This window comes from Octopus sinensis, linkage group LG13, assembly GCF_006345805.1.
Source record: "Octopus sinensis linkage group LG13, ASM634580v1, whole genome shotgun sequence".
Lineage (NCBI taxonomy): Eukaryota > Metazoa > Mollusca > Cephalopoda > Octopoda > Octopodidae > Octopus > Octopus sinensis.
In genome coordinates, this window is record NC_043009.1 from 26,520 (window position 1) to 43,746 (window position 17,227).

A 17,227-nucleotide genomic window follows, 5' to 3' on the forward strand; every position below is an offset into this window, starting at 1 on the left:
TGGCATTCGTGCTAGCGGGGTGCAAAGAGCACCATACGAGTGTTATCGTTGACAGAGCGGCTATTCGAGTATGATCGTTACCAGCGTCGCCTTACTGGCACTTATGCCTGTACTAGTAGGTGCCAAGAGCACCATCCGAGCATGATCGTTGCCAGAGCAGCCAACTAGCTTCCATGCCCGTGGTACGTAAAAGGGCACCATTCGAGCGTGATCATTACCAACGTCGCTTCACTGGCACCTGTGCCAGTGGCACGTGTAAAAAGATTCGATCAAGGTCATTGCCAGTACTGCCTAACTGGCCCCGTGCCAGTGGTACATAAAAAGCACCCACTACACCTCTCGGAGTGGTGGCGTTAGGAAGGGCATCCAGCTGTAGAAACTCTGCCGGATCAAGATTGGAGCCTGGTGCAGCCATCTGGCTTGCCAGCCATCAGTCAAAATCGTCCAACCCATGCTAGCATGGAAAGCGGACGTTAAACGATGATGATGATGATGATGTATGTGTGTAAAGTTAATAGTCTATAGATGTGCACAGAAACTGGGTGCAAGCATGCATATACGCATGTGTAAACACTGTGTTGTGCAGCAAAAGGAACAAACAGTACAAAATGTGTAACGAAAAGTGACAAAACCTGATTGGTAATGTCCTGTGTGAAAAGTCTATGCTGAAAAGTGAGAAAAGGTTAGTTCTCTTGGTTGGGTAGCTGTCCTAAGTGTTGCATTTATGTATGGCAACTGTTTCCCTCGTGTATCTGTGCATCGGGTTGCAGTACATGTGGAATGTAATTGGTGTGTGTCCATTGAGTCGGCGACTTCATGTTGTTTTGGGCGTGTGACGATGGAACTGAAAACTATGCGTCGTGAAAGTTCGTGTCCTATAATTCTAGTTGATGCGACTGGCACGGACTGTAATTGTTTTTTAAGAGTTCATGCGATGCTGAAGCAGTAAGTCTTTGAAGTCGAGCTCACCAAATGTAATGGATAAGGTAACGAAGACTGCAGTTCTGTTGCTCGGGGGTCAGCAACTGTGGCAGGGTTGTTGTGGGTAACCAGTTGTATCGTTGTGGTTGATGTATTCTAATAACGTCGGTCTGTCACCAATTGTCGATGCTCGATGCTGACAATAGAGAATGTGAAGGTGGCATTGTCACTTCTTCATTCCGGCCGACTGTAGAAAAAGGATATATCACTGTGACACCTATTGTTTTCGTGTGGTGTCTGTGTAGACGCGGAAAAGTTTTAAGTCAAATGGAAAACAACATCAATTGACATAGCAAAGACATGTGATGAAATTAACTCAAAGAACAATGCAATACATATGTACAACTAGCTCTAGCATGCTTGCACCCAGTTTCTGTGCACAACTATAGACTATTAACTTTCTTTTTCCTTTGCATGCAACTCTTTTCTCATGAGAAGGATATCTCGGTACTATTAGCGAAAACTGGACCGGTGCGCCGCACACGCGCTAGCTAGTCGTAAGTAGTCGATCCTACAACGACTTGCGCGTATGCAAATGAGTTGATTTTACAGAATAAAATAAAAGAATCTTTTAAAAGAAGTAAATAAATTATTTCTTAGAATAATGTATATGATTTTTTTACACAAATCAAATAAAATGTGTGTGATATATTCTTTTAGTTTTCATATTCTTTAGTTTTTAATCATGTGTTGTGTGTTATATACACCGATACAAATAGATATTATATATGTGTTTATGTGTGATATATTCTTTTACTAGTTTTTAGCTTTTGGACAGCATCCATAGTAGGTACATCATTCAGATATATATATATATATATATATATATATATATATATATATATATATATATATATATATATATATATATATATATATATATATATGTATGTATGTATATGTATATTATGTGTGTGTATATATGTGCATATGTGTGTGTATATATGTGTATATACATGTGTGTGTATGTGAGTATATATATGTGTGAGTAATATATATATGTTCGTTAAGTAATTACTCACTTCTCCCCGCTCTGCTTAAATTCTGACCGTCCCTAAATTCCGACTGACCCTTGTTCGCTGTGCTCCCGCCCACCCACCACCATACCGGATATCTCTCTATTCTCTCTCCTTCCCCCTCCCTTGTCCCTATGAAACGAAGAGAAGCAAAAAGTTGCTGCTGCTGTTGCTGCTGCCATTACTACTGCTATTACCACTGCCTCTGCTACTGCTGATAGTGATATTGCTGCTGTTACTACAACTGCTGCTGCTTCTGATGATGATGGATATCAGTGGTTGAAAATAAACATAAAATAAACGTAGGAAAAAGAATGAAAAATCTAATAATAATTTAACATTACTTGTAAAGGTAGTGGGTAGCGAACTTCTTCACTACTTCAGGGAGTGACGACCCTGCCTGACACGAGTTCCGGGCTCAGCTTGCTCCGGCTGGCAGTACCCGGTATGGGCCCCTATCCAGGGTTACAGAAAGGAGACAACCTTCAAAGAAATCCGGAGTGGAGCCCCGAAGGCGGTCTAGCGTTCGACTCGACACTCTTCCGGCAGCTCCTGCAACCAAGCTGGTGCCAAACGTAATGCACTGCACTCCTTTGGACTACATCAGCAAGGTCGAGAGAGAAAACCTGACGATTAGGCTACCCAGGACTTTCTTATCTCTAGCCCAGGCCTGCGCAAAACTGGAGAGGACACTTCAGTGCTGCTGTAAAAAGCTGCAGAAACAACACGGGAGGTAACAGTCACGAGTGATAAGTCCATTCAGATTGGCGTAAAATATGGGCGCTACGGGTTACCTCTGACGGTGGGAGGGACCTCCGTGTCCTATTGGTTAGCTACTGCCCACCTCAAGCTGGGCAGCCCCCAGTTAATAAGGTGCTGACCCGCCACAGGCCGCCTGCTTCATTGGGTGCTTGGAGCTAAGAGTATGACTTGAAAAGCGGCCTGCAACCTCTGCACCAGGCAAACAACTAAAAGTCAAGAAAACACCAGTCCTGCAGTTGGCAAGCTGGAATGTCAGGACCATGTGCCCTGGAATATCTGATGATCTACTTAGGGTTGAAGACACAAGGAAAACGGCATCATTGACCGTGAACTAAAGAGGCTCAACATAGACATTGCTGGGCTACAGGAGACAAGACTTCCCTCAAACGGCAAACTCAAAGAGCAGGATTTCACCTTCTTTTGGCAGGGAAGAGATCCAGAAGAACCTCGTCAACATGGCGTTGGCTTTGCAGTGAGAAACTCACTACTCTCCTCAATAGAACCACCATCAGGAGGCACTGAGTGTATCCTCTCACTGCGCCTCTCGACTTCTTCTGACTCAGTACATCTACTCAGCATCTATGCTCCCACTCTCTACAGCTCAGAGGAGACCAAGGACCAGTTCTACAAAGATCTCAACTGTGTCACATTAAATATACCAACGACTGAAAATATCTACCTTCTAGGGGATTTTAACGCTCGCGTGAGATCTGACCATGATTCGTGGCCCATTTGTGTTGGACACTTTGGTATTGGCAACATGAATGACAATGGTCAGAGACTACTCGAATTCCGCACATACCACAACCTGTGCATCACAAACCCATTCTTTACCAACAAGCCATCCCACAAGACATCTTGGAGACATCCAAGATCTCACCACTGGCATCAGCTGGATCTCATCATTACACGGAGATCCTTCCTGAATTCTACTCTATTGACCCGCAGTTACCACAGCGCGGATTGTTACACGGACGACTCACTAATTAGAAGTAGGGTGAGGATTCTACCTAAAAAAGTCTATCGCTCCAAGAAAGTGGGCCGACCACGCATTAACACTGCCAGAACCTCGGACCCTACACTGCGAAAATGTTTTGCTGCTTCTATCAAGGTTGCCCTAGGTGGCTGCCCAACCTCCTCTGCTGAAAGTAGGTGGAACTATATCAGGGAAGCTTTGTATACGACATCAATAGATACGTTCGGCATGAGAGAAAGACAAAACTCAGATTGGTACAATGCTGGGCTCTCAGAGCTGGAGCCAGTTATCGAAGCAAAGCGTGCAGCTCTGATGCAATCCAAGAGTGACTCTTCTACAAAGTCTCGAAGAACTCAGAAAGGCACGAAATAAAACCCAACTGACAGCCAGACGCTGTGCAAATATGTATTGGCAGGAAATCTGTCAGCTGCTGACAGTGGCGACACCCGTGGGATGTATGCCGGTTTGAAGAAGGCCCTCGGTCCATCCGCAACCAAGTCAGCCCCTCTGAAATCAACTACTGGAGATCTCACCAGGGATCAAAGCAAGCAAATGGATAGATGGGTGTAGCACTACCAGGATCTCTACTCACGGGAGACTACAGTGGCTGAGGCTGTAGTCGAGAGTGTCAAGATCTTGCCAGTCATGTGCGAACTTGACAGTCCGCCATCTATAGCAGAGCTCACCAAGGCTGTTGACTCCCTAGCAAGAAACAAGGCTCCGGGAAAAGACGGCATCCCCTCAGAGATCATCAAAGCCGGCAAAAACACCATCCTGCTTCGGCACCTTCATGAGCTTCTGTGTCAGTGCTGGGAAGAGGGTACAGTCCCTCAGGATATGCGGGATGCTAACATCATTACGCTTTACAAAAACAAAGGGGACCGTGGTGATTGTAACAATTACCGTAGAATATCTCTTCTAAGCACTGTTGGAAAGACCTTTGCCCGCGTTATCCTGGCCAGGCTACAACTACTTGCTTCTCGAATCTATCCGGAATCGCAGTGTGGCTTTAGAAGAAGCAGATCAACTATCGATATGATATTCTCCATACGCCAACTTCAGGAGAAGTCCAGAGAGCAGAGAATGCCATTATATATGACCTTCATTGATCTAACAAAGACCTTTGACTCGGTAAGCAGAACAGGCCTCTTCACCCTGCTCTAAAAAATCGGATGTCCACCAAAGCTGCTGAGGATCATCAAGTCTTTCCATGATGACATGCAAGGCACCATACAGCACAACGGTTCAACATCAGCCGCCTTCCAAATAAAAAACGGGGTAAAGCAAGGTTGTGTCCTCGCTCCTACATTGTTTGGCATCTTCTTCTCGCTCTTACTCTCACATGCCTTTCAGACATCAGATGATGGAGTGTTTCTGTACAGTAGAAGTGACGGGAAACTGTTCAATCTCTCGCGCCTGCGTGCCAAGACCAAAATCAGAAACGTCCTGATCAAGGAGATGCTATTTGCTGATGATGCGGCTCTGGTATCACACACAGAAGAAGCCCTCCAAAGGCTCATTAACTGTTTTGAGCAAGCATGTAACGACTTTGGCTTAGCTATCAGCCTTAAGAAGACCAACATCATGGGTCAGGCTACATCGGACATCCCAAACATACATATTGGAGACCACAGATTACAAGAGGTGGAGAAGTTTACCTATCTGGGCTCTACCGTTACCTACAACCCATCCCTCGACGCTGAGCTCAATATACGCTTTGGCAAGGCAGCTGCTGCGATGGCCCAACTCTCCAAACGGGCTTGAGACAACAATAAGCTGACCAAGACCACGAAAATGAAGATCTACCAGGCATGTGTACTTAGCACTCTACTGTATGGAAGTGAGGCTTGGACGCTATACACACGCCAAGAGCGTCGCATAAACAGGTGCCTGCTCAACCTTTGCGATATCACTACAGTAAATGCCTTGAACATTGTAGGGAGACAGGTTATTGGTCTGTAGTTTTCTGGTTTTGCTGTCCCATTTGATTTGGGAATTAAGATGGTTTTCCCCTTCGTGAGCCATTCAGGCATTGTCTCTGGCTCTGCTAGTATGTTGTTAGAGTTTTCAGCCAGCTTTTTGTGCATTCCTGTTAGATATTTCAACCAGAAGTTGGGGATCTTGTCATGCCCAGGTGCCTTCCAGTTGCTTAGTCTTTGCAGTGCCTGGGTGACCTCTTCAGTTGTTATGGGGGTCCAAAGTTGTTCAGATGCCGAGTTTGTTATTTTGATACTCCTTTTTTTTGGCTGTTCGTTCGCCGACCATATTTCTTTCCAGAATTCTTCCACTTCTTCTGCCGTTGGTGCTGCAGTGATTTCTATTTTATTTTTGCCAAGTTCTTGGTAGAACTTTTTGGTGTTGGAGTTGAACTTTTTGTTTTGTTCAAAGAAACGCTGGCGTTTCTCGTACCGGCGGATCCTTTGTGCTTGGCAAGGATATCTTGCTTCAGCTTTTCTTTTATCTCAGGTAAATCTTTTTCTGTGATGTTATATTTGCGGAGTATTTTTGTTTTCTTTTTGTTGCTCAGTAGCGTTGATTGTCTGCTGATTTCATTAAGAATCGACAGATCTTTTCTCATCTTTGTATTTTGTTTTGGATGTTATTTATCCACAGAGTTTGTTTGGGTGGTGGTACTCCTGTTTGGATGGGTTTGAGTGAGTATCCAGTTTCTTTTGTGGCTGCAGTTGCTGCTGCGTATACTAAGTCATTTAGCTCAGTGATATCGCTTTTTGTTTCAGTGGCTATTAGTTCCGTGACGGCTAGGTTTATGCTGTTTATAATTGGTGTTGTTATTTCGTCTATTTTGATTCTTGGGAGGTATGGTCGGTGGTCCATTTTGAGCTCTGTGGTTTTCAGTTCTTTGATTATTTTATTTTTTATATTATCATAATCATTAGGCTCCCCTTCGTTGTTTACATCGTGTTTGTTGGGAATGTTACGTTTGTCTTCGTGTTTTACTGTTTCAGTGTTTATATTATTGGGCATTGTTGTGTGGCTTCTATCTACATTTTCCTGGTGTATTTTTTCTTTTAGATGTTCTATTTCTATTTCTGATATTTTTTTTGCGTTGAGAATGTATCTTCGTACGTTAGCTAATTTATTAGGGTTCATTGCTGTATCCAAGTCTATATTTATGTTATTTTCCTTCCATATTTTATATGTATGTGTTGTTGTGTTTTCATTTTTTGGGTAGAGCACTGCTGTGAAGTATGCGTGTAAGATAGAAATGTATTCCTCACGTGTCCATTTATATCTTTTGGGTTTTATTTGCGGGACATGAGGAACAACGTCCGGCCCATTATTTTGACGGTCGTCATTTTCGTAGGGTACCGGCCCGTTCATTTCTATTGTCACATTGTTTTGCACGTGTAGTTTTTCGTACATTTTGTGTTGTAAGTTGAAAGTACGTACCGTTCGATTGTTATTCTTGGGTTGAATAATATCGGTGGCATTTAATTTCTTCGTAGTTCCTTTGTACATGGTGTTTGGGGTCGGGGATGATCTGTTGATGGATCGTAATGTACCACGCATGTTTACATGTGTTGTGTTAGAGGTGGAGATGATATCGAGTCAAAATACGTCATTTCGTTTCGAAAATAGTTATAAATTTCAATTAGTATTACTTACTCGGATACAGTCAAATCCTTTGTTAGTAAATCTTTGGCTCCATACGATGTCCTTGTTTTCGATGTTTGTGGATAGATTTCGGAGCTCTGTTTTTTCCTTCTTACATCTTAAACGATCCCCGGTGTATTATTATTATTATTATTATTATTATTTATTATTATTATTATTATCATTATTATTATTATTATTATTATTATATTATTATTATTGTGTGTGTGTGTAGGCGTGCGTGTGTGTTACAGTTAGACAGTTACTGTGTTATACGGTCTTTACTCTGAGTTTGATGGGAACACTCGAACACATGTTTAATCGATCACATAAGTGAATGTTTAGTCACATGTGACTTAAAAACTGGGTCATTGTTAGTCTTCGTGAAGTTTAGTTCTGAGTTGGACGAACCAGGTCATGTAATGAAAATTGCTGCATGCAACGAGTATAAATTGCTGAAAGGTATAAAGCTTTAGTATTTATGTAAATAATTAACTTCCATTCGCCAAAGAGTTATCACCTCAATTCCTCAGACGCTGTTTTTCGAGGTAATTTATTGAAATAAGCCCTGTGAAATACTGCTCTATTACAAGAAAACTCAGAGAAAAGTCTATATGTACATAATCTACAGGACAATTTTTCATTTTATTGTGGAGATGTCATGCCCTTGTACCTAAAGCTTCCAAATGAAACTGGACAGCCAAGTGCAGCTTTCTTTGTGCTCATCAGAAAGCGAAAATAAATACTGAGCCCCTATAAAATATCCATCAAATACCATCTTACCACCTCAGCAAAACAGATCCGTTGGATAATTCAGTTCTAGATATGATGCGCTATGTCTGCAAAAATGGCGTGATTGTTACTGTTCATATGATCAGAGGTGTTCTCAGTCACAGCGGAATTGTGGTTCAATAACAGACAACAACGACACACACACAAAGGAAAAATAATAGAGAAAACTCAAAACACTGTATAGGCATGCGTATATTTCTTTCTTTATTTCTTTCTACATATGGTCATGTGACACACCAAATGTCCTTTTCAACAAATTTCTGGTTTTACTGAAAAAGAAACTTATTATTTCCTTGCTTATCCAATTTTAATACACACGTAATTTCGCGTTTTACCATTCTTCTTCTGATATCTTTTATCAAATAACTCCTATTCACACACACACGCACACACACGCGCGCGCGCAGGAGAGAGAGAGAGAGAGAGAGAGAAAGAAAGGAGTAGAGGGGATAAAAATTGCAATAATAATAATAATAATAATGATGATGATGATGATGATGATGATAATAATAATAATATAATAATAATAATAATAATAATAATAATATAATAATAATAATAATAATAATAATAATAATAATAATATAATAATAATAATAATAAATAATAATAATAATAATAATAATAATAATAATAATAATAAATACAATTATAAAATTCATAGGGCACTCTATGAATAAATGGCAAACAGTGCTACACCTCCAAACAAAAGAGGGACTCATGAAAACCAAAGACATCCCCATTAGAAGAGGAATATTCCAGGGAGACACGCTTTCTCCACTCCTTTTCTGCTTGGCACTGTCACCTCTATCTGATATGCTAAATAGAACTGGATGAGGATATAAATATTACGGCAAAACGATCAGCCACCTTTTATATATGGATGACCTAAAACTATACGCTGCGAATGACAAACAGCTGGAAACACTATTAAAGACAGTTCATGGATTTACCAAAGAAATAGATATGAAATTTGGATTAGAAAAATGCGCCAAAGTAACCATGAAAAGAGGAAAACTAGTTAAGAGTAGCAACATCACACTAGATAAAACCAATGAAATAAAAGAATTAGACCAAAGCCAAACTTACAAATACTTAGGAATCCATGAACTAGATAAGACACAACACACACAAATGAAAGAGAAAATAAAAAAGAATATTATAGACGAGTTAGATCAATACTAAAAACAGAGCTCAATGCTAAAAACAAGATAATAGGTATTAACACTTTAGCTGTCCCAGTTATAAGTTACAGCTACAATATCCTTAACTGGACACTAAATGAACTGACCAAAATAGATAGGAAAACAAGAAAAATAATGACAGGATCTAGGATGCATCACCCAAAATCTGACATAGAAAGACTATATATACAACGTATAGAAGGTGGTAGAGGCCTTATACAACTGGAAAACTACTATAAAATAACCACCATAGGACTGCAAAAATATCTACTTCAGAAGGAAGGAAAACTGATACAAATAGCGGCAAAACACGAGCAAAACAAAAACTGTTCTCAGTATTTAAGGAAGCTGACAAATACAAACAAGAAATCATAACACCTAATAAATATGAAGAAGAAGAAGAAGAAGAAGAAGAAGAAGAGAAGAAGAAGAAGAAGAAGAAGAAGAAGAAGAAGAAGAAGAAGAAGAAGAAGAAGAAGAGAAGAAGAAGAAGAAGAAGAAGAAGAAGAAGAAGATAAGAAACAACAAAAGCTATAAAACAAATGAAATCCAAACTAAAAATAGAACAGCAACGAACCATGATAAAACGATGGCAAGAAAAGCCCCTTCATGGTAAATACTGGACTAGACTAAACGCAAAAGAAATAGACAAAGAAAACCACAAGAAGACCACAAATTCAGTCGTGTTAGATGTTGACACAGTCATAAGAGAGCTTGAGCAAGAACAAACATACAAATATTTAGGGATAAATGAAGGCTCTGGTATTCAGCATGCAAGCATGAAAGAGAAAATCAGGAGAGTTCGTGCAGTCCTGAAATCTGAACTAAATGCACGTAACAAGGTGTTAGCTATAAATTCCTTAGCAGTTCCAGTTGTTACTTATAGCTACAATGTGTTGAACTGGAATATGAGTAAAGTAAAGAATATAGATAGGAAAATACGCAAGCTGCTGAGTTGTAATAGGATGCACCACCCTAAAGCAGACGTAGATCGCCTTTACCTTCCCAGAGCCCAAGGAGGTCGAGGCCTGATCCAATTTGAACTAGCTTACAAAACAACCACAATTGGATTGGCCAAATATCTCGAAATATCGAATGACTGGATGCTAAAGCTCGTGGAAAATCACGAGAGACGAAAGAAGCTTCATTCTATCATAAAGGAAAGCAAAAAATTTGCTATTGATCTCGTGCAGGATACCCAAACTGAACAACTATTGTTGCAAAGAAGGTGAAAATGATGGCAATGAAAAAAGCGCACGAGCAATTGGCTGATAGGTGGGAGGAGAAACCTCTGCACGGCAAATATGTGACCCGCAGCAAACAAGCTGATGTTGACCAGAAGCAAACCCATCAGTGGCTACGGAGCTCAGGGCTAAAAGCAGAGAGCGAAGGTTTCATCCTGGCTGCTCAAGATCAAAGCCTATTAACTCGGAACTACCAGGCCAATGTGATGAAAAATGGAGCAGACCCAAAATGCCGATTCTGCAACGACATGATTGAAACAGTGAACCACCTAATCTCTGGATGTAAAGTCTTAGCACCAGTGGAGTATAAATTAAGACATGATAGAGTTGGCCAATATCTCCACTGGCTAATAAGTCGGCATTACAATATCAAAACTGCCGACAAGTGGTATAATCACCACCCTGAGGCTGTAACTGAAGGAGAAAATGTAACCATTCTGTGGGACTTTCCAGTACATACAGACCGAACCATCAAGGCCAATAAACCAGATATTGTTGTGAAAGACCAAAACAATAAAGTTTGCTTATTGATCGACATGAGCATCCCCTGTGATCATAATATCTCAGCGAAAGAGTTTGACAAGCTCAGAAAATATAAAGACCTACTCATTGAAATTGAGAAAATGTGGCATCTCAAGGCGGTTACAATACCAGTGATCGTAGGAGCACTAGGAATGATCAAGAAGGGAACCGAAAATTATGAGAATGATCCCTGGCTTACCATCCCTGCAAGAAGTGGAAAAGATTGTCTTAACTGGTACATCACACGTATTGAGAAGAGCATTGTCGATGTGAGAACTGTTGCTGCTCATGTATTTTAATTTAACTTAAAAAAAAAAAAATAATAAAAAAATGAACGAACTACTGAGTTTGGTTTAATGGCCTACCAATGTATACTATGAGTTTCTTTGCCCTAGGAAGACACTCGGCAAGAAATGATAGCAAATTTGAAAGAAGAAGAAAAAAAAGTAGTAATAATAATAATAATAATAATAATAATAATAATAGTGGCTCTCATGGCTGCTGATCTTAACTGATTGGAAGTGTTATTATTATTATTATTATTATTATTATTATTATTATTGAGTGAGAGAGCAGTGCATGCCATCAAAGTGACACTGGGGTAAAAATATACGTAGCCCAGTATACCCATCATGACTACCCGTCTGATAAGGGTACACCAAGCACATGCATCACAACAATATGTGCGTGACATGATCTCATATCAAGAATAGCAGCGCATGACCTTGCAGGTGGGGCGTAGTCAGAATTTTCTTCAGGTTGAGTAGCCCATCCCGTTCAAAAAGTCCCTGAATAAGGGCTGTTTAAGGATCTTGAACGAAACACCCATGTTTCCAAAGGTGAATTATCCAAACCCCAGAGAATTGCTTTCAACATGTGGCTATGATGCTCCCCCACCACTTCTGCTCGTGATCAGGGATGCACGCATCGTCAGCTACTAAGGGACATGCTCAACTGGTTAAGGTCAAACAACTGACAAGCAAATCTGTGATACTGAGCAGAATATTTGCTGTAGCCCCATCTTTTATACCAAGACAAAACAATGTACATGATAACACTTCCAATCACTTAAGATCAGAAGCCATTAGAGTCACTGCCTGGTACTGCATCGTGTGAGTGTGTGTGCGTGTGTGTGTGCATTTGAATGGTAGGGGAGGACAAGATTTCTAATGCTTATTTGAGATTTATATGTCGTACACCTTACTATGTTACAATCCAATTTTCATTACAACTGGCTCCCTGTTTCCAGCTGCCGCAACCCATTCAGTTCTTTTGCATAGACGAGGCATGCTCTGATATTGGTTAGACTAAAATGTTGTTAAATATTTGAAATAACAAGAAAAAAAGACTTGGTAGCATTTAAGCATTCACTTCATTGGTCATAAGGACGGGATGTTCCCTCTTTATTACTATTCAAGCAGATCCGTGGGTTTGCATGAAAGTTCCCAGTACAAGGGCCGGAAGGAAAACGGACATCATCGATGCTTTTGGGAAATTAGATTCATCTGAAAAAATATAAAAGTAAATATAAAAGAAAATAATAATTTGAGAAAAATATAATTTTCTTTTCAATTTTTTATTTGCAAAGCGTAGTACTAATTCTATCGATCTCTTATGCGAACCGCTAAGTTACGGAGAAGTAAACACACTAACAGCTGTTGTCAAATGATGGTTGGGGGACAAACATATATACAATGACACACAAACACATTCGACGGGCTTCTTTCAGTTTCTTATTTCTTGTGTTTGTCCCCTCTATGTTTAGCCCACAAGGGGCTAAACATAGAGAGACAAACAAAGACAGACACAGGGATTAAGTCGATTGCATCGACCCCAGAGCGTAACTGCTACTTAATTTATTGACCTCGAGAGGATGAAAGGCAAAGTCGACCTCGGCGGAATTTGAACTCAGAACATAGCGGCAGACGAAATACCTATTTCTTTGCAACCCACAAGGGGCTAAACACAGAGAGGACAAACAAGGACAGGCAAACGGATTAAGTCGATTATATCGACCCCAGTGCGTAACTGGTACTTATTTAATCGACCCCGAAAGGATGAAAGGCAAAGTCGACCTCGGCGGAATTTGAACACAACGTAGCGGCAGACGAAATACCTATTTCATTATTACCCACAAGGGGCTAAACACAGAGGGGACAAACAAGGACAGACATAGGTATTAAGTCGATTACATCGACCCCAGTGCGTAACTGGTACTTAATTTATCGACCCCGAAAGGATGAAAGGCAAAGTCGACCTCGGTGGAATTTGAACTCACAACGTAACGGCAGCCGAAATACCGCTAGGCGTTTCGCCTGGCGCGCTAACGTTTTTGCCAGCTCGCCGCCTTTCAGTTTCTGTTAGCCAAATCCACTCACAAGGCTTTGGTAAGCTCGTGGGATTGCAAGTGGTAAGCAGTGGGATTGAACCTGGAATCATGTGAAACTTTTGAAGTTAAAATTATCAGTTAAATCTTGAAATCACACGCTACCGTCTTAAAAAGGAGAATTATAAATTATATGGTTCTAGATATAAATATTTAGAAAGAAAAAAATGGGAATACCTTTCATCGTAAGATAGATTGACCCCCATCAGTGAGGAGTTTGGGCTAAGCAACAACAACAATATAAAGTTTTTAATTTTTCAGTGCGTTAAATAATTTTTCATCATACCGAACTATACTTGAGGGCCTTACCATTCTTGTGTATCATATTCTATATACTAAGTAGAATGTCATGTTTTAATCGGTCTCAGCACACCTCTTTTTGGGGTGGTGGAGTTGGTGTACCCTGTTTTTTTTTTTGGGGGGGGGGATTCTTTGACCCAGTATTAATTTTCTTTCCGCAATATAATTTGTACTTATAAACACACACAAACATACACACACGCACACGACACACACAACACACACACACGCACACACACACACACACACACACACACACACACACACACACACACACACCACACACACACACACAGCAACTGTAGTGAAAAAAATTTTATCAAGATCCGGAACAATATATCCGGCAAACTTAGGATTGGAAGCGTTCTGAAATTTTGGATTTGTCGGTTTTCGACGAAAAAAAAATTGTATTTATCAGATATACTTTTAAAGCAGGTTCTAGCTGGTATTTATTTCAGGCGGCGAGCTGGCAGAAACGTTAGCACGCCGGGCGAAATGCGTAACCGTATTTCGTCTGCCGTTACGTTCTGAGTTCAAATTCCGCCGAGGTCGACTTTGCTTTTCATTCTTTCGGGGTCGATTAAATAAGTACCAGTTACGCACTGGAGTCGATATAATCGACTTAATACGTTTGTCTCTCCTTGTTTGTCCCCTCTGTGTTTAGCCCCTTGTGGGTAGTATAGAAATAGGTATTTCGTCTGTCTTTACGTTCTGAGTTCAAATTCCACCGAGGTCGATTTTGCCTTTCAGAGTCGATAAAATTAGTACCAGTTACACACTGGGGTCGATGTAATTGACTTAATCCCTTTCCCCAAATTTGTGACCTTGTGCTTCCAGTGGAAAGGATTTACCAGTCCACATAAAATTCTTAAAATGTATTATACTGTACCACGTATCAAGTATATAATGTATATAGCGTGAAAATTAACATTTTCCTTGGTATGCCATGCCCGAATAAGGAAGCTTTATCTGCATTATACACTCGTTCAGGAGAAGGAGTGTCCTGTACTAGAAACCAGTTTAGCAAATTCATTTAATTACCCTTCTGCAGCTTCGTAGAGTTTGTTTAATTCTGTTGAACCACCCAGGTGAATATTCGGGTGGAATTGTCAATTTTAATTCGTCGTGAAAAAAATTAGTTTTGCCCATTGTACTGGAAAGAGTAAGTGAACATTTTTCATTCCGACGCTGTTTGGTCCACTCAAGAAATGTTCTGTCCACATCGACGCTACCTGGTCCACTCAAGCAACGATCTGTCCACCTCAGTTCCCTTCGACCTGTATAAAGTTTGTCCATTAATTTAGACATATGAGTCAATGTCACCGTAGAACTTATGTGTTCTTTCGGTTTATCGATATCATAAATAGCAGACATACAGACCCCATATTCCTCACCAAAAGCCACCCTGAGGCATCTTTATCGAGTCCCTTGAGTAATTCTGCTCACGTAGTAACACTGAATGCTAAGTGTTCCCATTTCGCTTTTTGATTAGCAAAATGCATTTCTTCCGATCTTTTCGACATGGTTACGAATGAAGATTATAATAAATTCACACAAATAAACACGTATCTGTGAGAGGGTTACTTGTACACTAGCACAGTCATGCTGAAACTGGTACCGTGCGACGTGTACGTCACAAAAACCGAAAGAAAGCAGCTGCGCGGCAAACTACAATCAAACTGCAAAATTCAAAATTAGCCAATTAAAAAAAAATAACCGCTGTTGAAGTCCGGTACTGCACTAATAATCTTTTCTACTAAAGGCACAAGGCCTGAAATTCGCGGTGAAGGAGACTAATCGATTACAACGATCTCAGGATTTCATAGGTACCTGGTTTATCGACCTCGAAACGACGAAAGGCAAAATCGACTTCGGCGGAATTTGAACTTAGCGACAGGCGATATACTGCTAAGCATTTTGTCCTGAGTGCTAACGATTCTGCCTTGATACTGCATCAATAATAATTTCAAATTTAAGGCGGCGAGTTGGTAGAAACCTTAGCACGCCGGGCGAAATGCTTAGCCGTATTTCGTCTGCCGTTACGTTCAAAGGTACAAAATAAAGTGGTGAGCTGACCGAAACGATAGCACGCCGGGCGAAATGCTTCGCACGTCTGTCTTTATGTTCTGAGTTCAAATTCCGCCGAGATTGTCTTTGCCTTTCATCCTTTCGGGGTCGATAAATTAAGTACCAGTTATGCACTGGGGTCGATACAATCGACTTAATCCCTTTGTCTGTCCTTGTTAATCCCCTCTATGTTTAGCCCCTTGTGGGTAGTAATGAAATAGGTATTTCGTCTGTCTTTACGTTCTGAGTTCAAATTCCGCAGAGGTCGACTTTGCCTTTCATCCTTTCGGAGTCGATGAATTAAGTGCCACTTGTGTATCGGGATCGATCTAAATGACTGGCCTTTCGAAGTGGGAAAATGTTATTGCTAACAATGGCGATAATATTTTGAATGAATACATATATTTACGATATGTTTTATGCTGATTTGAGCTTATTACATGAAATGCCACATTGCTTTTCGGTCCACTACCCCCAATACACACACACACAAACACAGGCATATATATATATGTATATATATATTTTTTCTTTATTGCCAACAAGGGGCTAAACATAAAGGGGACAAACAAGAACAGACAAACGGATTAAGTCGATTACATCGACCCCAGTGCGAAGCTGGTACTTAATTTATTGACCCCGAAAGGATGAAAGGCCAAGTCGACCTCGGCGGAATTCGAACTCAGAACGTAACAACAGACGAAATACCGCTAAGCATTTCGCCCGGCGTGCTAACAATTCTGCCAGCTCGCCGCCGATTATATATATATATATATATATATATATATATATATATATATATATATATTATATATATATATATAATATATATATTATATATATATATATATATATATATATATATATATATATAATTAGAGACAAAACTACTATTAGGCAAATCATACAATGAAAAACTTAAGCCAATACATAAGATTATTTCATTTATATTATTTAAATATATAACAAAATTATTAAAAAAATATAATTAATACATCACTACGATCGTTTCATTAAGTTCCACTTGTGTATATTTTTATGTATACGTATGTATTGTTATACTACAATTTTTGATAAGTATTTATAGATTTGTTATGATCACTAATTTTAGCTTATAATTATAAGGGCATGGGAAAGAATTTATAGTATGTAGTGGGGTTACTATATAAATTAATTTTTATGTATTTATTAATCTTATAAGATTTTTAGAATATATTTAATAATTAGTGGTTTTTAATCATTTAAATCATTTAATTTATTTTGTATTAAGTTTCATTTATCATAGTTATTTTATTAATAAATATTATTGTATAGAGAGATTTTATTCTTTATTTGTGAATTCATTCTTTTTACAATGATAAACATATAATTTTCCATTCATA

At 39.7% G+C, this 17,227-nt stretch overlaps 1 protein-coding gene across 2 annotated transcripts in view; it reads right to left on the reverse strand.

Annotated features, from left to right (window-relative positions):
- Positions 1-12,445: 12,445 nt before the first annotated feature.
- The window catches only part of LOC118765732, a 149,851-nt gene continuing 145,069 nt past the window's right edge, over positions 12,446-17,227 (reverse strand). For both annotated transcript variants that reach the window (XM_036508092.1, XM_036508093.1), the window contains one exon: positions 12,446-12,597. In XM_036508092.1, coding sequence (XP_036363985.1) covers positions 12,506-12,597 — 92 coding nt within the window. In that variant the 3' untranslated portion in view covers positions 12,446-12,505. The remainder of the gene's footprint in view (positions 12,598-17,227) is intronic.